Genomic DNA, 22,276 nt, shown 5'->3' with positions numbered 1-22,276 from the left:
GACACTGAGAGTTGTAGGACACCAACTTTCTATGAATATCTTTTTTTAAAGAGGCAGGTGTTTTTCAGCATGATAATACGCATGCATGGATATGATGTTTAGCGCCCGGGAAGAAAAGGAGGATGTTTGGGATCCTGGGCCCAGAGAAGGACTCCAGGAAAAGCTGGGCACGGGCAGCTGACTCACCACTTGTCCACACTGGCAGTGAGGCCTGGAGCCACGCCAGCTGTGGAGGGTAGGGCCCCAAGGCTCCACTGCCCAGACCCGCAGCAATGTCGTGCGTCAGATTTTATTCTCCTTGGTTTTCTTAGCACAGATGCAGCAGTAAGCAGCAACGCCACTCCATCCCGGTCGTCGTCCATCAACGACATCTCGTCCATGTCCACCGAGCAGACGCTGGCCTCAGACACAGACAGCAGCCTCGACGCCTCCACGGGACCCCTCGAAGGTTGCCGGTGATAAGGCACGACCCGCAAGCTCGTCCTCAGTGTAGGAATTCTCACTTCCATGGGCCTGAAATGCTTGGGGGTTGATGGAACCAAATAGAAAAACTCCATGTTCTGCATGTAAGGAACACGATGCCTTGCCCCTGCTCAGTTCCAATAGGATTGCCTGCCTAGATTTCACAGTGAAGCAGACTGTGTCTGAAGAACACAAGTGCGAGCCACACTCGTAGAGAAGTTGTGCAAGGTCATTTCAGGTGAGCAATTAGAGTAGATGATTTTGTTTTACTTTTTTTTTAAGTTGTACAGTAATTGTGACAGTTTCTCATCCTCTGTAACCGTTGGGGAATTATATGCATGTGACCACGTGTGCTTGCTCAGGCTTGCCCTCTAGCACTTTGGAATCAGTATTTAAATGCCAAATAATCCTCCAGGTAGTGCTGCTTCTAGAATTCTCTCTTAATCCTCTTGAGTAATTTAGTGTCTGTCCAGGAAAAAACAGGTTTATGTGTATTAAATGGCCACCATCATATTATCATATCTTACCTTCTTTTATGGTATGATTTATTCTATCTTTTGTATTTCAGAAGGAATATAATTAAATCTATTTAATAAATAAAAAAAATACAACTTTTCTTAAATCTGTCATGTTTTGGGCTGAGAATTATCATTGCTAAAACCAAGACACCTCTGTGGACACTGTTTTCTCTAAATTGTCTTAGTCTGGGATGACTGTACCTTTAGCTTTATTGCAAGATAAAATTTTCCGTTTTGTGCTGCTTGAGACATATATGCCTTTACAATCCTAATCTACCCTCGCTCCTTTCTCCTGGTCTTCTGGACTCATTAATTTAAACTGCCACCTAAAACTTCACCTTCTTTGTTAGATGCCTAACACTCCATGTCAATAACATGACGGCAGATTCTCAAATCCATTAGTGGTGAGAGTAGAATTTGACAAAACGGTCACTGAAGATGACTGCAGTGACTTCCTGAGCACTTGCTCCCTCCGAGACTGGTCAGGGTCCTTCCCCGAGAGAGGCACATCTCCAGGGCAGCGTTTCGGTCTCCAACCTAACGCTCTTACACAATTTTCTTTTTTTGCCCACCCCACCCCACTCCCCAGCTTGGATCTGTTTTAGGAAGCAAGGTGAATCAGAATGCCTCTGGGATGGTGGTGTTTTCCAGTTGGTGGAACATTTCCTTTTCCTAAAGGGAAACCCATGGATCTTCTGGGAAACCCCCTCATGGGGTTGTAGAGGAAAAACCCTTAGGAGTAGTGATTAACTCTTGAGTATTTTCTGACTTAAAACTGCTCACCTGAAATTGATGCTTTCAGATTCTGATGTGGATATCACTAGGAGTTCCCTAAGCTAGAGTACTGGATTATCACAGCGGAACTGGGCTCACCCTGGTCACATTTTGGCCCCCTGTGCTCACCGTGCTTATCCCTTGAGCTTCTTCTGTTACAAATTCATATCCCGTGTTTAACTCTTTGGGAAACTATTGGGTCAACATTCTACAGAATGTGTTCTGAGGAGGAACTTGGATAAGAAAGTTTATTATAAATGTTATCTAAAACATAGGATTATCTCCGTCACTTGCATCTCATTGGTTGGTCTTATCTGTGGAGACTGGAGCCCTTGATGAACAAAATTCATGTTGAAGTAACAGTTTTATGTTGTGAGGTTTAGACATATTCAAATACAAGATGGAAATGCTAACTTGGATTGAAGCAGAAACACCTATGATATGGCTTAGGATGGCTTTGGTTTCGGAGGCCTGATGATACAGTGAAGAAAGTTATCGTTAACCAAATATAAACATCTTAAAACGGCCTTCTATCTAATATATGTTCTTTAAAAATGAGTATCTGGGGTGCCTGGGTGGTTCAGTTGGTTGGGCAACTGCTTTCGGCTCGGGTCATGATCCTGGAGTCCTGGGATCAAGTCCCACATCGGGCTCCCTGCTCAGTGGGGAGTCTGCTCCTCCCTCTGACCCTCTCCCCTCTTGCCTCTCATGCTTTCCCTCTCTCTCTCTCTCTCAAATAAATAAATAAAATCTTTAAAAAAACAAAATGTGTATCTGCTCTAGGCCTCTACGGTGGCCAACGCAGCATGGGGATGCTGAGGGCACACAGGGCTCTTACTTCTGAGGGCCCCTTTGTGAGTAGAGCTGGGTGCCCCTGCAGACTGGCTTTCTGCTCACTTCTTCCTCCTCCGTGTATTCACAGGGGAAGCCTGTGTCCCTGTGGATGGGCTTCCTGCCATGCCCACCTTCAGTAGAAATACCTCACCCCACACCAGGGTCCTCCCTCCTGAGCCGAGATGCGCCGGGGTCCTGGTGCAGTATAGACAGTTTCAAACTGCTCTAGAGGGATGAGGGCCGACGTTGGAAAAAGAACTAAAACGTGCTCAACTTTCTCGTCTTTTCTATTTTATTTTTGTAATTTATATTGTACATAACCCTGGAAATAACTACTTTGGACACATATTTTTATAAGCCAGGAAATTTATCATTAGCCTGGGACTTGGACTAGGTTTCTTTTATCTGTTGGCTTCATTTTTAGTTAAAAAGGAAATGACTGCCTCCCTTCGGTTGGGTCTTGACCTCCAGTGCAGGTTTCTGAGAGTAGATGGGGTCTCTAAGAGCAGGAGAACATTCTAGAAACACAGACTGCTCAGTATTGATCAGTCAGGATCATGGAAATGGCAGTGAGGCTCTGTTCTGTCTGGGACCCAAAACCCAGAGCCTCTGAGCGGGAAGGAGCAAACCCTTGGCAGGGCCCCTGCTGATGCCCAGAGGCCCTGGCTGGACCGCTGGCTGGGACACTGGTTTAATCCAGATGCAATGCCCTGTCTGTCATGGTGACTATGTGTGAGTTCGGTAGATTTCTAGCGTCATCCTCGGGTGTTCATGCTGGCAGCCAGTACAGGCATGACCTTCAGGCTGCAGCTCTCAGAAGTAACGTTGCTTAATGTCTTATAATAAAATACACCATGTGTGTCTTGATTGGTGGAAATAATACAGATACATTTTTAAAGAGAAGAAGTGTAAAGTATGTCTGGTTTTTGTGTGGTTTTAAGTGACACTTGGCTTATTTTCTACATCACCATCTCTGATTACAGAGATGAACTCGGGTCAGTGCTGGTGTATCATCTCCATCAATATTAGCAGATGTTGTTAATTGGCAGGCAAACAATTTCTTTTATGTCTTTGACTAAAGATGTTTCTGCAAACTCTGCATCTCAGTTTTCAGAAATATGCAAGTATACACAATCAAATATCCTGAGTACTGGCGTAAGCATTTTCATCACAGGGCGTGGCCGGTGGGTCCCCACCTGTCATGCTTAACCGTTCCCACTGCCTGTCTGCTTGTGGTTTTGTACACGGGATTAGCCACTTGGATTTTGCTTCTGGGTTTGAGGAGCTTTAAGATGTCCACTCCTCAGGGTTGCCCGGGTGGCTTAGTCAGTCTGGCATCCGACTCTTGATCTCTGGGTCAAAGGAGTTCAAGCCCCACATTAGGCTCCACACCCAGTTCACTACTTAAAACGGTAGGACTAACAGGGCCCTCAATGGCTTTCTCTTTTATGCTTAAAAGAGCCAGAATCATTCCAGATAAAGGAGTATCGGACTGATTTATAAAGTTCTCTAGAGAAGGAAAACATTTCTCTTAATATGGGTCTGGGCCCCATTTCTCTCTCTTGCCCCCATTCAGACTTTCAATGCAGACGGTAAAAAAAATCCTTTTTATTTATTAACTGAAATGGTTAAGTATAGTCGTGGGGGGGGGGGGGTTTGGTGGGGAGAAGGGTAATCTTTCAAAATAACCTAACATTGTCCCGATGCTCCTATGGCTCTTCGTATGAATTTAAGCGTAAGGTTCCCTCTGGCAATAAAGGCAGTCACTGAATATTTTGTTTTCAGACCAGGAAAACTGGTAACAAACAGAGAGTGGCCAGTCATGTCTTGTTGAAACCATCTGTGACCAGGATTTAGGAAGAATGTGCCTGTCACAGCCATGGGGAAGTTGTCCTTCAGCGAGTTCTCAAGGCCCTGGGTCACACTCCTTCACGCTTTGAAAGAGCCAGGCTTTGGGGGCCCAGAGTCCTTGTGAACAAGGGTATTTGCTACCATCCCCTCTCTGCGGGCACTTGAAAGTTGGAAGGGAAGTTGGAGTGAGTTCTCTAACACAGCCCCAGACCCAGGGAGGAGTGGGGAGGGAGTGCAGGCTTGCTGGTCTGCACACTGCCTTGTGTCCTGCAGGTGCAAAACTCACTCTTCTTTTAGCCATAAGCCCTGTTAGGGGGTCTGAAGCAAACGGTGTCCCTCCCCCAAGAAAAATGCCATGAACACCAAATTCTGCCACACTTTCTGAGGAGTCCTGGGCCCTGGCGGATACCATGTGAAGAGCCCCATTCTGCGTTCTCCAGGAACAGCTTCTGGAGGCTTCCTGTGCACAGAGGGAAGCAGAGCCTGCAGGGGAAGGCCCTTCCGCTCTCACCAGCCGGGACACTTGCACACGGATGTTGGGGATGTCTTCACTCTGAGCCCCAGCACTAGTCGGTAGTCTCAAAAAGAGGACATAAGGGTTCAGGTCCAGGGAAATGCATCATTTCTGTGATTCGTTCCATGTGGAATTTAAGGGCAAGACTGAGAGGAGCTCTAGGTTTATAAGACAGACTTCAGGGAGACACAGAAAAAATTAAATCCATCTTTTCCAAGAAGTAGTTCGTGCTGTGCTTTGAAATAAACTGAACTTGCCACCGAAATCCCTATTTAAATTGTCTGTTCTCCAGTAATAGTTTCTGCCCTTCTCCCAAAACTCCTCTGACTCTCTTAGATTCCTATAAGCATGCTTTCCCCTTCATTTCATTTGCTCACTTGGCTTTCATAAAGCCTAACCATGGGAGGAGAGACCTTTCAGTCTACCCCTTGTTCAGGGCGGGAAGGCACCTGAGGCCACCCAGCCTCCGCTCACAGGGCTTTAACGAAGGGAAGGCCCTCCCTGCAAAATTCTGTGTGGTTTTGGCCATCAGGAAGTTCTTTTTTAAACAGAACTGAAACCTATTCCCAAGGCTTCCACGGCTGGAGCCCCAGGCCTTTCCCTTGGGTGAGACAGAGGGAGTCCTCCGCTGGTTGAAAAGGTAGGCCACAAGTCTTCATTCCTCTGACTTCAGCTCAAAGTTCCTCCAACCCTCTCCCTTTGGCCCCCAGAGCCTCATCACCTCGGTACACCCTACAGATGTGGGCCCCAAGTGAATGGAATATTCCAGATACAGCCTGAGCAGCGAGCATGCTTGGCAAGCGAGTCTTCCCCAGCCAAGTAACACCATCACAGAGGGCCTGAACCTTCCCAGCCATGTCGCCCCCGACCCCTACAGTCCGTCAGAGTCCCTGGATTCCTGCCATGACTGTTAGTCCCGATTCTGTCAGACTTCATGAGCCTTCCATCTGCCAGCCAGTGACATCTGTCAGTTTTAGAAGCACGAATGTGCCTTCTGAAAATTCATCCAAGTGGTGACTAACACCACTGAGCAGGAGGACAGAGCCTCGAGGCAGACCCTAGCAGTCACAGAGAGGGACCCATGTGGCCAGCACATTGTCCCCTCCTCAGCGGGGTCCCTCTGCCAACAAGGTCAGGAAGAAGCATCTCAGTGGGACTCCACCAAGATATCCCAAGAGCACTTCATCACATCTTGAGAAAAAGGAGTCTGTCACACACCCTGGTGCTCAGTGTTCCTGCTTTGGTTTTCTCTTGGGAGGAGCCGGCAGGAGACGCTGGCTTCCTCTTCGAAATCTGCACTCTAGACAGCCATTGGCCACTCAGAAGACAAGACCAGTTGTTGTCCCATGTCCACAGGTCAGGGAGTGGGTAGAAGAGCAGGGTTAGGGTTAGGGCCCAGCCCTCTGCCTGACTCCCATGGGAGCTCGATGCAGTGTGGCCTCTCTCCATCCCTCTGCTCCCTTCCCCACCTCCACCTCACTCATGTTAGTGAGCTCACAACCCGACATCACCCTCGAATTGCTCCCCCTTTGCAACAGAAATCAAGCATCGACTGTATTCACTTTCTCCACCTCCTTGCCTCCCATCTGCTCCCTATTTTAAAAAATGTAAAATGCATATATTCTCTCTCTCTCTCCCTGTATGTGTGTGTGTGTGTATATATAGACATACATATATATGTATGTCTATATACACACATACATGTATATACATGTATATATGTATATACATATATATGTGTATATACATATATGTGTGTCTATGTATATATGTATATACATATATATGTGTGTATGTGTGTGTATATATATATATATATATAAGAAAGTATAATCAAGGATGAGAAACTAAACATATGTATTCCCACATTCAGAGATGACCACTGTTAATAACCTTACTATGTGGTTTTCTGTGGACATACACACGTCTAGATGGTTGGTTTGTTGGTTTGTCTTTGCCCAAATGAGGTCATACATACATGCTTTTTATAACATGCATGCTTCATTTACCGATCTCCAGCTGTCCATGTCTGTAAGTCCTCATCTGCCCTAATACCTAGGCCTTGGGATTTCCCCAGTGTCCCCAAAGTCTTTTGTTAGTGTATCTGGCCCTTGCGTTCCTGGTGCCTAGTTTCTGCCTGTCATGTCCTTAAGAAACTGTTGATCCCCCCACCCCCACAACACCGGCCCGTGGTCACTGGCATGCTGTCCTGTCAATGAGGGCCCCCTCTAGCCCCATGTGGCTGCTTCCACGGGGGTATACAGACCATGCTCCCCACCTCCAGCATTTTCTGGATCTGCAGGCTTTATCTAAAGGTTTAACCGATACACATGCATCTTTTAGTTATAACACACCTGAGTGATACTGTGTCCTTTGTCCGAGCTCCCATCTGAAGACACTTCATTCTTTTTAACCCACCATCAGTGATGCTAAAATTGCCCTCTGGGTTTGGGGTGTCTCCGGCCCAGTCCTGCATCATTACAACTGCACACAGTCACAGTGTCTCCCCCTCTGACCAGAAAGTCAGGCATGTGGGTTCACTTTCAGGGTGCCCCATCCACCACATACCATAGGTGGCTGCCACGAGCAGGAGTCTTATGGGAGCTCTTGACCGCAAGAGGGATTTTGATGCCACCATTCCCCCGACACGGTTTCCTGGACTCTGCTGTCAGGGGAGCCTCATGGCATCCGCTGGGGCTGCTTGGTGGCCCACAGGTGAGGCCAGGCTGAAGGGTGGGCTCCAAGCCTCTTCCTTCTCTTCAGCCACCAGTTCTCAGAGCAGGACATGGGTTTAATCGTTGCTCCGAGTGGTCTCACAGGAGGGTTTGTTTTCTCTTCTCGTTGAGTATATTCCCGTCATTCTTTTTGAGACTTAAGTTGTGACTGGGGAAGATCCTCAATTTCTGATTCCCACCAATCCTCTGACCTCATTAAGCTTTTTTAACTTTTTATTTTGAGTTAGTTTCAGAATGGGGACTCCTGGCGGGCTCAGTTGGTAGAGCGTGTGACCCTTGATCTCAGGGTCGTGAGTTCAAGCCCACTTTGGGGCTGAAGCCTATTGAAAATTTAAAAATCATAATAATGGAGTAGTTTCAGAGTGACAGAAACGTCGCAACCATAGTTCAAAGGATTCCTGTGTAACTTTCTCCACCTGGGTTCCCCGGATATTAACATTTTACTATATGCACATTAGCCTTCTCCATCTGTATACGTGCAGAGGACATGCCTGTGTCCGTACATATATACATTTCTGCTGATACACATAATCACAGATCCCTCCCTCCTGCTTGTTACATACAAGCAACCAGACTTTTTAATATCTGCAAATTCATGCAGAATCCCCTGTAGACAAAGGCACAAGGACGCATAGACACATATGCACATGAACTCCTGTGTATCAAAAGTGGACGTGTTCATAGTGTTTATAATAAGGAGGGTTCATGGGGTAAATGGGTCCACACGACTTGAGAGAAACCTACTGAAGAATCAGTGTGGGTGTGTATGAAGTGACTGACAGTACCACAGAGAGAAATTAAAAAATAGAGTTAGAAGGCGCTCCTCTCAGAAACTGACAGGTCAAGCAGGTGAAAAATGAGCGAAGATCTAGAAGGTTGGAATGCCACAGTTATGTAACTTGGGCTTACACAGAATATTACACCCAACAGGCAAATTCCCTTTCGTGACGCAGAGAACTTAAAGGAAAACTGACTGCGTACCACGCCACAGAGGGCACCTCAGTAAATCTCAAAGTCCCTAATACACAGCTGTTTTTCTATGATATTGCAATAAAATTCAAATTAAATTTGAAAAGACCTTCCACATCTGGGGACTAAGCAGGACATGATAAGCAACCTACATGAAAGAGGAAATTGTAAGGAAAAATGGAGAAACTCCCAAAAAGTGCACAACGTCTAAAAAACATGGCATACAAAATCTGGTAGTTCCCAGCTAAGGCTGAAATACATTTATCAAAAACAAGACAAGTTGTTCAAACTGAGTTCAGTATCCAGCGCGGGCGATCGACAGAAGAGCAACAGGGCAAGCCCAAAGAAACCAAAAAGGAAGAAGAATTAAAATCAGGACAAGGATAAGGACAAGACACTAGAAAATAAAAATGAGAAAAAAATCAGTGAAGTCAAAATACCAAAAAGGTAGACAGACGTCTGGCAATCCCGGGCACAGAAAAGAAGAATACACAAGGGGTGCCTGGGTGGCTCAGTGGGTTAAGCCGCTGCCTTCGGTTCAGGTCATGATCTCAGGGTCCTGGGATCAAGCCCCACATCAGGCTTTCTGCTCAGCAGGGAGCCTGCTTCCCTTCCTCTCTCTCTGCCTGCCTCTCTGCCTACTTGTGATCTCTCACTGTCAAATAAATAAATAAAATATTAAAAAAAAAAAAAAAGAAGAAGAAGAATACACAAGAGCAAAGAGAAAAAGGGAAGTAAGCCTGGATGCAATATTTACAACGTTCCAGTGCGCATGATAATCCGTGAGAAGCAGATTGTTTTCAATAGAAATAAAAAGGACTGAGATGGTCTCGAGAGTGATGACACTGAGTCCATTGTACATGTGAATTTATTTGATCTCAGCAGGTCCTGTGAGCTCAGCATGGTTCTCTCCATCGTGAAGTGGGAGGAATGGGCAGGGAGACAGCGTGAGCTCCCCTAGCCACTCACTGTGTGGGCAGACGGGGGCTGGGGCTGGGCAGGCTGGTGCCCGTCCTGGGCTCGGAGCTACTGTGTATTCTAGATGGCCTCCGGAAAACTCCACTGGACCAGGAGCCATCAGAGAAAGGGAAGCAGCAACCAAAGGCCACCCCTTACCCCCCAAATCTCTCCAGGACAAATCAGTCTTACAGGTCTGTTTTTACTAACACACTCTGTTGACAGAAAAACCCGCTCTGACCCAAGATTTTCAAACCAACCAACTCCATCTGGAAGGTTGGTACCATCTTGATTCCAAAGCTGGAAAAAAGATCACGATCACACGCCCTTTTCATAGATGTGAATGGAATCCAACATTGTATGGTTTCCAGAATGCATGCAGGGTGACTCAACACCACTCTCTTGATAAATAACCTATTTTTGTTTTTAAAAAGAAATGCTCAGAAAACTCTGAATAGAAAAGAGCTTCCTTCGGGGAGTGGCGGGGCTTATTTAGGGAAGAGCAGGGGGAAGCAGAAAATGTCAATCATCCGGAAGCCACAGCCTGAAGCCACCTCCTGATGGGGACTGGAGCATATGCGCGCGCACGTGTGTGTGCGTGCGTGTGTGTGCGTGTGTGTGTTTGCACACACGCGCGCGTGCACATGCGTGCAAGCTGACTACCAGAAATGTGCAGTACACCAGCGAGGGACTGCCCAGCACCCGACCAGGAGAAAGGGGCCGTGGCGGCACCCACTGAGAGGACACAGACCAGGTCGAGTCCTACCAAAGCTCTATGCCTGTGTCCCGTTAGCCTGCCACCCCCCTATGGCAGTCCAGAAACCCCACGCCCTGCTGGAGGCAGAGACCACAAATCCCCAGGGAAATCCTGCAAATCCAAATGCATCCTTCCTCAGGACCGTCACCAGACTGCTCACCCCGGGGCCCCCTGCTTCCCCGCCTGCCCTTCCAGGCCCACTCCTGCCCCCTCTTCTCCTCACCCAGCCACAGGCCGTGCCTTCATTCACTCCAACAAATACTCACCGAGCAGCTCATAAATAATCGGGCCATAAATCAGACAGACACACAGCCCCTGCCTCTGGAGGCCTTCCTCCTCAGTGGCTGCAATCAAATCCTTAATGCAGGTGAGCTGACAACTGCAGGCAGGGAGAAGTCGCCTGGGGGAAGGAAGCTGGAGCCCCTTGCCTTTATCACCAGGTCAGCTCTGCCCCCTTGTCCCCATCTCCACCGCTGCCCAATAGCAAACTAGTCCTTACATGCGGGGGCAGCAGCCATAGTGGCAGGAGGGTCTCCCAGCTGCCACTCTTGTCCAGCTACCTCCTGTCCTTCACCTGACCCCAGGGCAAACCTCCCCAGCTGTGACCTCTGTGTCTCTGCCTCACTTCTGTGGCAGCCTTCACGGGTCCCAGCTGACCACGTGGCTATTTTTCAAACTTGACCTCCCACCGCCAGGCTGCTCTCTACATCTTGTACATTAAATTATCAAGGTTGCCAGCATCATGGTGAGGACAGACGATGTCCGAAAACAACATCGTGTTGTTGGCGATGGTACCATTGGGATGAGACACAGATTCCTGGTCCCACCCTGACTCTCTGAGTCTCAGGTCTCGGCAGGGTCTCGGGCATCTGTGCAGTGAACGAACTCCGAGGGCAAGCCGAGCACAGGTCCACTCTGCCCAGCCATGCATGCCCCCCCCCAAAGCACCTGCTCCCCGTCTCGGCCACGCTGCTTCCCCCGCTGCAAGCAGAGCAGCCAGGGAAATGCAAGGAGGGCTTGGACGCTAGGTCCGCTGTGCCACCCACGTGGGCCACCTGCCCTCTCTGAGCCACTTATGTGGACTGGTGTCTTAGTCTCCTGTTACTGCTGTCTCAAATTACCACAAACTTCATGGGCTCACAACAACACAAGTGTATGATCTTACAGTTCTGAAGGTCAAAAGTCCCACACAGGTCTCAGAAGGCTTCAAGCAAGCTGTCCACAGGGCCAGCTCCAGCTGGAGGCTTGGTGAGCGAGGGGATGTCGGGGTGAGATTCATTCCTTGCCTTTCCCAGCTTCCAGAGGCTGGCCTCATTCCTTGCCTTGTGGCCCCTTTCCTCCATTGTCAAAGCCAGCAGCAGGCATCTCTTTGACCCTGCTTCCGTCCTCCCATCCCTTGACTCCTCTTGTGCCCATCTCCCACTTTTAAGCACCCATGTGATGACACGGGTCTCACCCATATCAACCCATCTCAAAGCCCTAACTGGACCCCTCCTGCTGTGGAAAGGTCACATATTCACAGGTTCCAGGGATCGGGATGTGGACATCTTGGGGGCAGCCGTTATTCTGCCCCCCCCCGCCACAAATGGGAGCATGTGCCCCATCTCCTGCCCACATCTGCATTACCTGGGAACTTGGGGACCACTCATACACCCAAACCAGGGTCTCGATGGGGGTCTTGGGCTGCCACCTGTCCTCAGGTTCCGGGTGATACCTAATGCCCGGTGACATTGGATAGCCTGGAAAAGTGAGGTCTCCGGTGTGGTATGTGCCGGGAGCGCTCAGAACCTCACAGGAGGTTCATGCCATCAGTACCCCCCAAGAACCCAGCAGACCCAGCACATTGCAGCTCTGCCCCGAGCTTGGAGACTGAGGATCCTCCATAGGGGCTTCCCAGGCCTGCAGATTAAGGCTGTGCTGGGCGCTGCCCCCCAAGACCCAGTACAGGCTCCTCTGAACCTCAGTCTATGCCTTGAGGTGCCCCCATGGCCACCTAGGCGGGTGGAAATGCTGCAGGAGGATGAGGAGACTCACGGGTGGGGGGTGCGACCCTGTGAACTTAATGTGGGACCTGAGGGAATCTGAGTGCTCCGGGGGGGGGGGGCACCATTGCAGGCACACCTTGCAGCCTGTGCCAAGTCTCGCCCACCTCAGAGCTGGGTGGAGGGCTCCATGAACATGTCAAGAGTGGTCCACCGCCCGCTCTGCTTTTCCACCTCGGGAATTTTGTTTGAATTGCCAAGCCCGCTCGGCCTTCAGGGAAGGATGGATAAGGGACATAAATAAGCTCTCTGCCCAGCAAGAGAAGCTGAGACACTCCCCGCACAGCTCCCCAAAGTCTGAGCCTCTGTTGGCCACGGTGGTATCCATCCTAATAATGCAGCCTTTGTGGGCTGTCCCCCGTTCCCCCTTCAAGTCTTTCTGTCCTCCCTGGCTCCCTGGGATTCCTATCCACACAGAGCACCTGTACTAGCAACTCAGGCTCTCCTTCCGGGGGACTCTGCCTGTGACCCTGTGATGCCTACCTCTGTCCTCAGCCCAGCCCTGCTCGGAACCGTGGGCTGGGGGACCCAGATGGGGATCAAATCCATACTCACCACCTCGCATGTGCATATCACACATGACACACACACACCACACTCACACCCACACACACACGCATATACACAGAGCACACACCAGAAGTGCACACATATGTGCACACATACTCTCTGTCTCTGATCCTCACCCAGCAAGCACCAGGGGGGTGGTTGGCATCCTAGTCTATGAACAGGAATCAAATGTGACTGTCTCTGTCCAATCAGGCCACTTTAGCTCCTGAACCTCAGAAACTTATCTTTCCCAGTCCTGCAGACTAGAGGTCTAAGATCACCACTGAGTTCCAATGGGGGCCCATGTTCACAGACGGACATCTTCGCCCTGTGTCCTCACATAATAGAAGGGACAAGGGAGCTCTCTGGGGTCTCTTTTATAAGGGGGCACTGGTCCCCATTCATGAGGGTTCACGTACTTGACCTAGTCAGTCATCCCCCTATGGCCCATATCCTTATACCATCACCTTGGGGGCGAGGATTTCAACATGTGAATGGGGGGGGGGGTGACACATTCAGTCCATAACAGTGACACCCCCCACCACTAGTGGCTGGCTATCTGATGACTGTCTCCTGGAGCTTTGCCCTTATGGTTATACGTGGAGAGTTTCCACCAGACTCAGGAACAGATGAGCTATGAATCGCACTAATTAAACGCACTGGCCAGAACCCAAAGCTCTGTCCTCGCCATTCTCTGATCTTACTGGTGACACTGTGTGGTGTCACCACCACTTGGTGTCAGGTTCCTTCCTGAGTTCCCTGCTCTGGCCGGGCCAAGAGCTAGGACAGACGTGCTGCAAGGTCTCACAGGCTCTAAGATGCTGAATGTCGGCAGTGACTAGAACCCCAATGTCTCCTTCCTTCACCCCTGACGACCGAGCAGCCCGAAGTCCAGCCACCTCCAGGAGTCCTCCAAATAATCCCCCTGGCCCACAGCCTCCGCAGGTCCCCTGTGTACGCCCTGTGAGAAGAGCTAAGCTCTTCTCACACGTGTCCCCTCTTTCCGTCGCCCAGTGGCTTCTTCCCCATCAATAACCCTTGGGGCTGCCCCAGGGCCCTCCCCTGCCTACCACCCCCTCCCTTGCATCCACCCTCAGGGAAGCAAGGACAGGGACCCCAGTCCTGCCATCCCAGTGCTGGGCTGCTGGAGCACTCAGGTGGCCTCAGACTTGCTTGTGTGGGCCAGATATGGTCTGGGCCATAGGCAAGGGGGACTGGGCCAGGGGTGCTGGAAAAGGGCTCGTGAGTGTCAGGAGCACCACCCTGAGAACAGAGTCCCAGGTTTTCACACCCCAGGAGGCCCCAACCCGGCCTTGCCACCTTCCACCTGGGCTCCCGCTCTATCCACCATCCTCTCCTCGCCAGGTGCCCGGCCTCCTTCCATCCTCACAAAGGTGTGAAGCACATGCTGTCCGCAGGGCCTTTGCTTCTGCTATCCCCTCTGCCCAGGATGCTCTTTCCACTGACCTTTGGGGCTGCTGTCTCCTCACTCAGGTCTCAACCCAACCGCACCTGTGCCAGGGAAGGGGAATGCTTTCCCCTGGCCTCCAGTCCAAAGTGGCCCCAGCCACACTCCAACCACTTCACCTGTATTAGGTCAAGTGGCACCTAAGCGTTCCCCGAAAAGGTTACTTATATCATTCTTTTGTTTGTATGGTTAGTTTCCAGTGTCTCCTCTCTGAACCATGGGCTCTAAGGGGACAGGAACCCCATAACCTGCTGGCAGGTCCGTCAGCACCCAGTGTGGTTCCCAGCTCACACAGGCCTTCGGGGAGTACTCACTAGAAATCTCGGGGAGGAACGGGCGAGGGGGCAGGGGAGGCTCACCCTCCATCCTGGGCCCCACATTTCTGGGAAGGAGGCTGTGGGTGTGCCTCCTGGGTGGGAGGGGAGGTGGGGTGGGGCAGGCTGAGGGGCCCTGCTGGACAGTGTGCTCTTGGCTGGGTCAGGGAGGGGGCTACAGAAACTGGTACCGACGCTCGGCCAGACTTCCCCCAGGGCCCAGACCCAGCACCAGCAGCCAGCCTTTCCTTCCCCTGGGATGGCCCAGCGCAGAGTCCCACGCTGGCCTCAGGACTCGGTTCAAGCGGCTGCTGGGCCATGCTGACTTCCTGTGCAGTGGGCAAGGACACAGCAAACCTCAGAGGACAGGGCCATCTCCTCCTGTCACAGGGCACAGCCCCACCAACTCACCCACTTAGAACCTGGACTGTATCCCCAGGCAAGTTTGCCCGCGGGTTTCCACTGCTCCCCCAAGCACTGCCCCAGTCCCTGCTCCCAAGCCTTCATTCAGCACGACAATCAGGCCTCAGTGGCCCTCAGGCTTTTGTTGGAAGAGAGGCAGCAGGGTGGGGAGAGACTGTCCTGCTTCTCTGAGCTACATTCAGGAGGGGGAGGTGTCCCCACATGGCTGCTCTGGCCCCTCATGTCACAGGTGAGCGGTCCGGCTCTTATAGGATCCCTCCTGCAACCGTCTCTCCCTAAAACCCAGCATACCCCTGGGTGATGCACTGGGCCTAACATGAGGGCCAGGGGTGTGGGGTGGGACTTGAAGAAAGTACACAAGCCTGAGGATTAGCCCCAGCACCTGCCCTCATTCCCTGCCTGCCTCTGTTTCCCCTTGGTTCTTCACCCCAGCCTGACCCTTGACATTGGTTTTGGGCATCACCCTCACTAGGGCCAGCCTCTGGCCTGGTCCTGTCCCAAGGCCCTGTTGTCTCCCTGCCCAGTCCAACCAAATCACACTGGTCCTAATACGTGTGTGTGCCCCAGGCAGACACTTGCTCCCCCCAGGCCTCAGTTTCCCCCACTATGCAAGCCACAGGCTGGACTCTGCTGTTTTCACCTGTCCAGTATTCTGGAAACAGCCCTCAGGACATGCTTGGAGCAGAGCCCTACTCTATCCAACCTCAGGGATGACAAAGAGGTAACTTTATCTGAGCTCGGGGGAGGCGACCCCCAGGCCTGTAATCCTCACGTCCAGGTCTGCGGAAATGACCTGAGTCAGACTCCTCTGAGCCTCTGGGTGGCAGCTCTGGGGTCTGGCCAGAGCTATCAGGCAGGTGTGCCCTTTCTCAGGGTGTCAACCCAAGGCTGCTGGGGGCCATTCTGCCACAGCGGGTCTGGGAGATGGGGGAGGTGGATTCCCATTTATATTGTTTCAGCACCTGGATCTAGCTATTCCTGAAGGCAGAATGCCTTGGCTTTTTAAATTTTTATTTATTTATTTATTTATTTATTTATATGCTTCATGAGTCAATGAGTGATTTTGGCATATGCTGTTTGCGTTGCGTTTTCTGCCACATCTCACTGGTCCGATTCTGACTGAAGCAGAGGACTGATGCCCTGACCTCCATGCTGGGATAAACCAGGAGATTTTAAAAGTCCAGGTAGAGCCAGTTGAGAAAGGGCATGGGATCCTGTTCCAGCTCCCTCCGCCATTCTAAAAGAGAAAGAGCACAGCATTGTCCTAGTAGCACCCAGCGCCCCCAGGGGGTGACCCACCCTCCCTGTGGGCCAGTTCCTGGGGCTGCCATCCCTTCCTCCACGGAGGGCAGTCAGGGTGGGGGAGGTATGCGCAGCCTTCCCCACCCCCTTGATGCCCCTGTGTGCCCAGGGACACAGACAAACCCCAGCTGAGTGGCCATCGCAGGAGGAGAGGCCAGAGGCGCGACCGGGTCCCACACTAAGGAAAGGGGAGAACCGGGGTCTTAGGGTGCTAGGGGTTTGCCAGGTGAGAGAGCAGTTCGAGGTCCCCACTCCGGGCAGCAGCTCATAGCTGCCCCGGCCACAGGGGTGGGAGATGAGCCAAAGCGGAGCGCCCTGCTCGGCCTTGACCCTGAGGTCTGGAGCGGAGAAGAGGCTCGTGGACAGGGCCGCCGCGGAGCAGGAGGCCCAGAGAGGAGCGGCCAGGCCACCGCGCGGCCAGGACGCCCGCAGCCCCACCCCGCAGCCCGCGCGCCCCGCGCTCCTCCGAGCGGCCGCCAGGGGGCCCCGCGCCGCGCTGCTCCGGGGCCGGACGCCAGCGCACGGAGGGTGCGCCCGGGACCGCGCGGAGAGCTGGCGGCAGGCAGCGCCCCGGGTCCAAGGCGCCGCGGCTGGCGGCGGGCGCGGCGGGCGCTGCCCATGGGCCGGGCCCGGGGTCCGGGTGCGCCGGGAGCCGGTGAGTGGGGGCGCGGCCGAGCGGAACGTGGGCGCTGCGGCCAAGGGCGCGGGGCTGCGGGCGCCGGGGAGGGGCTGCGGGCGGCGGCGGGGCGCGGGTGCCGGGGCGGGAGGTGCGGGACGGTGAACCGGGGGTTGGGGGGGTACGGCGGGCGTCCGAGCCGCTGCGCGGGGACGCGCGGGCCTGACCCGGGGCACAGGTGCGCGCGCGGGGGACAGTGCGCGTGGCCGGCCGGCTGGCGGGCCCGGGAGACGCGGCGCGCGGGAGAGTGCAGCAGGCGAGGCGGCCGTGGGGGACAGCTGGAGGAGGCTGCGGGGTGCGTGCGCCGGGGAGATGGCGGGAGGCCACCTGCGGAGGACACACCTCCCCAGGCCGCCGGGGCCAGAGACAGGCTCTGCTGCGCGCCCTCCCCCCCCACTCCACTCGGGGGGAGCAGCCAGCTTCTGCAGCCACTCGAGCGGCAGGAAAAGCCAGCCTAGACCCAGGGCCTCCTCCCCGCGCCGGACCTCAGTTTCCGGGTCTATGAAATGGGCACAGCTGGCTTGCCGGGTGCTTGTGAAGAGGGGCGGGGAAGAGGATGTTGTCTCTGAAGCTGGGATGGGATTGAGGAAACAATCAGTGCCCCCATCAGAGAGTCTGCAGTGAACAGTGGCGTCAGCTTGGGGAACTGAGTGTGTGCCTCAGGAGGTGGCTGCAGACAGGGTCAGGGGACCCCTAGTCCACTCCTGTCTGTGGGGCAGGCCTGGAGGGGAGGTGGTGAGGGGGGCTCCCAACCTTGCCCCACGCTGTGCACCGAGGTGGGGACTGAGAGCAGTATGGAAAGGGAGACATGGCAGCTTGGGGAGGTGGAGGGGCTCACCCCAGTCCCTTCCCTCCTGCCTCCTAGGTCCCCGCAGGAAAGTGTTTTGCCGAGTCTCAGTACCCACAGAAGTGCCCTGGAAAATTCACCTGTGGGCAGGAGCTCTGTCTCCTTCTTTCAGTGGAAGTAACTGAGGCTTAGGGAGGCGACAGGACTTATTCAAGGTCACAGGACTAGAAGGTGACAAAGCTGGGTTTCCAACTGCGGTAGGACTGGCTCTACAACCCATTGTGCCAGGTGCCCACATGAGGCTGGAGGTTGTCCACTTACCCACCCAGAACATTCACTGAGCCCCAGCTGTGTGCCGTCTGCTCCCAGCCCCAGGAAGTGCTTAGGGAAGCTGAATAGTAATCAAAGGAAAAACCGAGGTCCTGGCAGAGAATGCCCGCTAGGAAGAAAAAAAAAAACCAGGGTGTTTGGGGCAGAGAGAGACTGGGGTGGGGGTCTAGCCTTAGCCTGGTCAGGGAGGGTCAGGGAGAGTCCCCCACCTAGTGACCACTGTCTAGGATTCACTTCCAAGGGCAGAGCCCACTGGAAAGGTTTGAGGGAACAGCAGATTTGAGGCCCCTAAGGCAGATGCAGATGTAGGTGGGAAGAGCTGAACAGAGCCAGTTAGGAGTGCCATGAAGTCTGGATTTTCCTCTGGGTGCGATGTGCTCAGAGTTTGCATACGGGAAGGATTCCCCGGGGATGAGTAGAGAGGACTCAGGGCGCATGGAGGAGGCTGCTGGTGTCCATCCGGGATCATCAAGGAAGAGCTAACCCACCTGATGTGGAGTCATCCCCATCCTTGTGGGGCTGCAGCCACCTGCTAACTCCCTCCTCACCGGGCCAGGAGGCGTGAAGAGGGTGGAATGTTCTAGGAGTGGTGGGGTGATCTGCTCTGGTGGACAAGAGAGCCTGCTTTGGGTTCCAGCACTCACTGCCCTACTCCGGAGTGGGTCCCTGCTGCTCCCCACCAGCCTCCTAGTGTCCAGTGGGGAAGGGGTGCCCGCCCAGAGTCTGCCCAGATGAGATGGGACGCTGCTAGCTGTTTGGACTGGGTGTGCAGGCTGCTCTCCGCGCCCTTTTGACATGTCCCCATAAGTCTTTGAGCAATGTTCCAGCTCTCACTTGTATTTTGACCCAGATCTAGAGGCAGCCTCTTCTTCAAGAAGCCTCCATGCCTTTTAGGGGGGGGGGGGTTAGAAACAAGTTTGATGTGCTCACCTCAATGTCATTGTCTTTAGGCGTTCTCAATGCACCAAGGCAAGAAATCTTTTTTTTTTTTAAACTAAAAATTAGTATTTTTGTCTTCGTCCCACACTAAGAACCTGGTTCTCCCCAGAAGTCAATATATGTAATCATTTGCATCGTCTTAGAATATATCCCACAGAGTTCTGTTGTTTGTTTGTTTTTTAAGATTTTACTTATTTATTTGACAGAAAGAGACATAGTGATAGAGGGAACAAAAGCAGGGGCAGTGGGAGAGGGAAAGCAGGGCTGAGATAGATGCAGGGCTGGGTCCCAGGATCCTGGGATCATGACCTGAGTGGAAGGCAGACGCTTGGGCTCTACAGATGGACATGGGCCTTTTTCCAGGCTTTTGTTATTCCAAGCAATAGGGGGAAGGATAGCCTTGTACATGCTTTGTTGGCATTGGTGGAGGTGTATCTTCAGTTCTTAGAAGTAGGAGTTACTATGTATCTATTTGTCAGCTACTCCCAAATTCCCCTTTCCCCCCAGCAACCTATGGTACTGTGTGTTTCCCCTGCAACCTGGCGGCTCTCAGAGTCCTGGGAAATAGGATTTCAGTGCATTTTAATTTACATTTCTATTACAAGTGCCACTAGACATCCATATATATGTATTTGAGTCATTTGACTGATTTTTCTGTCCTGTCCATCTGTTTTTCATGCTCCCTATTGGATTTTTCTCTCTCCCCCTGCCCCTGCCCTGGATTTAAAAGTTTGTTTAAATACATATTAGGGAGATTCATGTTTTATCTTTATTATCATTGCAAATGTTTCTCCCAGGTTTTAAAGCTTTTGCCATTAAAAGCTTTCTATTTTTAATATGTTTGATTTAATGTTTCTTTTATTACATCTAGATTTTGAATCCTTGTTAGGCTGTTCTTACACCTACTTGTGTTTTCCAGTGCTAGTTTGGTTTTGTACTTGGTTTATGGGTCCAGTTGAATTTTTTCCCAAAAGTCTCGCTTTCTATCCCAACACTATGTATTGAAGAGGTCATCTTTTCCCCAGTGATCTGAAATGCACCTGTATCAAATAATAAACCCCAAAATGCACTGGACCTGTGTCTGGGCTTTCAGGTCTGTCTCACGAGCTCTATCCCTTCATATGCTGGTTCCCCGTGGGGGAAATTGCAAAGGTGCCATTGCATGTATGTGCACAGCGAGGGAGGTTTTATCCACAATTATTGCAATAGGAGGGAGAGATTGAACTCAACTCCCATTACTGTGTTGGAGTATCTGATAAGGCTAGTGGTCCTTCCTCTCTGCTTTTGTGTCCAGGTATTTTAGCTATTCCTGCGTGCGTATGCTCATTTTTATTGGGACCATATCACATTTACAGATGCTCTTCTGGGTAATCGACACCTTTATCAAGTTGAGCCATCTTATCCGAAACCAAGGGATGTGTGTTCAAGATGACTCTGTCTTTAATTTGTTCAAGACCACCTCTGGGAGCATTTTAGAGTTTCCCTCCCATTTTTGTTGTTGTTGTTCTTAAGTTTATTCTTGGGAGCTTGGCTTTGTTTGTTGCTTTTTTTTTTTTTAAGGTTTTATTTATTTTAGAGAGAGTGAAAGCAGTCACAGAGGGAGAGGGATCACAGAGGCAGAGGGAGAGGCAGACTAGCTGCTGAGCAGAGAGCCCGATGTAGGGCTTGATCCCAGGACCCTGGGATCATGACCTGAGCTGAAGGCAGCCGCTTAACCAACTAAGTCACCCAGATGCCTCTGTTTGTTGCTATTATAAATTTTTTTCTCCCGTCATATCTTGAATGGGTCATTGCTTGTGTGTTGTTTTGTGTCTCTCTACCCTATTTGTTGTTAGTTTCATCAATTCTTTTAGAGAGTTTAGGTATACTGCCATCTGAAAATTGAAATAGTTTCGCTTCTTCTTTGTTGATTTTTGTGCATCTACTTGTTTTCTCTAATTAATTTGGCTAAATACCTCAAATTCCATATTGAATATTGACTATAAAGGAGCCTCCTTTCCTCTTTGAGAGCTTAGTAAAAAGGCGTCTTCCCCCATTAGGAGAGATGCTGACTTTAGGATAGGGGATGGGGGGATAGATCTATACATATATGGGAGTATACCTTAATTCCTATTTTATTGGGTGGCTTCTTAAAATCAGGAATGAATATTGATTTTCATTGAAGACATATACAGAGATAATTATATTTCTTCTAACACTATGAATAAGATGAACCATATATATTTTAAAAATATGGAATGCTTCAAAAATAAGGAATCTTTCACAAATTTTCATGTCCTTCTTATGCAGGAGCCATGGTGATCTCTTTATCTTTCCAACTTCAGTGCATGTGAGGCCAAAGTGAGTACAAGATGAGTCATATTAATGGATTTCCTAATTTCAGGTGCAGGATGAGAGGATAAGGCAAACAATAAGACACACAATTTGTTAATTATGAACATTAAGCCATCCTTGCCTTCCTGAAATGGAATTCGCTTGGGGATGATATATGAGGTTTTAATATGGTGACGTGAGCCATCTGTTTGCTGTGTAATAAGTTATCATAAACTCAGTAGCTAAAACGGCACACATCCGTTATCTCATCATTTCTGTGGATCTGAAGTCCCGGCATGGCTTTGCTGGCTTCTTGCTGGTGTTGGCTAAGACTGGGTCCTCATCTAGAGGCTCAACGAGGAATGGATCTGCTTTTCTATTCATGTGGTTGCCAGAAGCATTCACTTCTTTCCAGTGGCCTGACTGAGAACTTAAGTGTTGTGCTGGTGGTTGGCTGGAATCTGTCCTTGGTTTCTGGAAGCCACCCTCAGTTACTAAGGACCACCCACTAGACCCACCTGTGGGCTTCCTCAACACAGCCTCTTCCGCCGTCAGGCCAGCAAAGAGAGTCTCTAGAGTAAATCTAGCAAGACAGAGTCTTACATAACAGAATCACAGAATTGACATCCCCTTTGCCATATTCTGTTGGTTAGGGGAAAGGTTCCATCCACACTCGAGGGCATGAATGCCAGGAGATAGGGAGAGTGGACCCTTGAGAGTCTGTCCAGCACAGTGGTGTTGGATTTGACTTGCTAATGTTTA

The 22,276-nt window shown here is 51.2% G+C and overlaps 2 protein-coding genes and 1 non-coding gene across 9 annotated transcripts in view; 2 read left to right on the top strand and 1 right to left on the bottom strand.

The window, feature by feature from the left end:
- MAPK9 (mitogen-activated protein kinase 9) overlaps window positions 1-1,084 on the top strand; it is a 47,752-nt gene extending 46,668 nt beyond the window's left edge. For 3 of the 4 annotated variants that reach the window (XM_059175947.1, XM_059175946.1, XM_059175948.1), the window contains one exon: window positions 317-1,084. In XM_059175947.1, coding sequence (XP_059031930.1) covers window positions 317-459 — 143 coding nt within the window. In that variant the 3' untranslated portion in view covers window positions 460-1,084. Of the gene's footprint in view, window positions 1-311 lie in introns of all 4 variants that reach the window. The other variant, XM_059175949.1, reaches the window with a different exon arrangement.
- Window positions 1,085-17,016: 15,932 nt separating this feature from the next.
- Window positions 17,017-22,276, top strand: part of RASGEF1C (RasGEF domain family member 1C) — an 83,575-nt gene continuing 78,315 nt past the window's right edge. For 2 of the 4 annotated variants that reach the window (XM_059175945.1, XM_059175933.1), the window contains exon 1: window positions 17,100-17,124. The gene's annotated coding sequence lies outside the window, so the exon portion shown is untranslated. Of the gene's footprint in view, window positions 17,125-21,490; window positions 21,554-22,276 lie in introns of all 4 variants that reach the window. The other 2 variants (XM_059175936.1, XM_059175942.1) reach the window with 2 other exon arrangements.
- Window positions 21,446-21,549, bottom strand: LOC131832884 (U6 spliceosomal RNA). Its single transcript, XR_009354235.1, has one exon. It is a non-coding gene; the product is annotated as a U6 spliceosomal RNA (small nuclear RNA).

This window comes from Mustela lutreola, chromosome 5 (genome assembly GCF_030435805.1).
Source record: "Mustela lutreola isolate mMusLut2 chromosome 5, mMusLut2.pri, whole genome shotgun sequence".
NCBI lineage: Eukaryota > Metazoa > Chordata > Mammalia > Carnivora > Mustelidae > Mustela > Mustela lutreola.
Note: the sequence above shows the minus strand (reverse complement) of the source record. Positions and strands in the feature narration are given on the sequence as shown.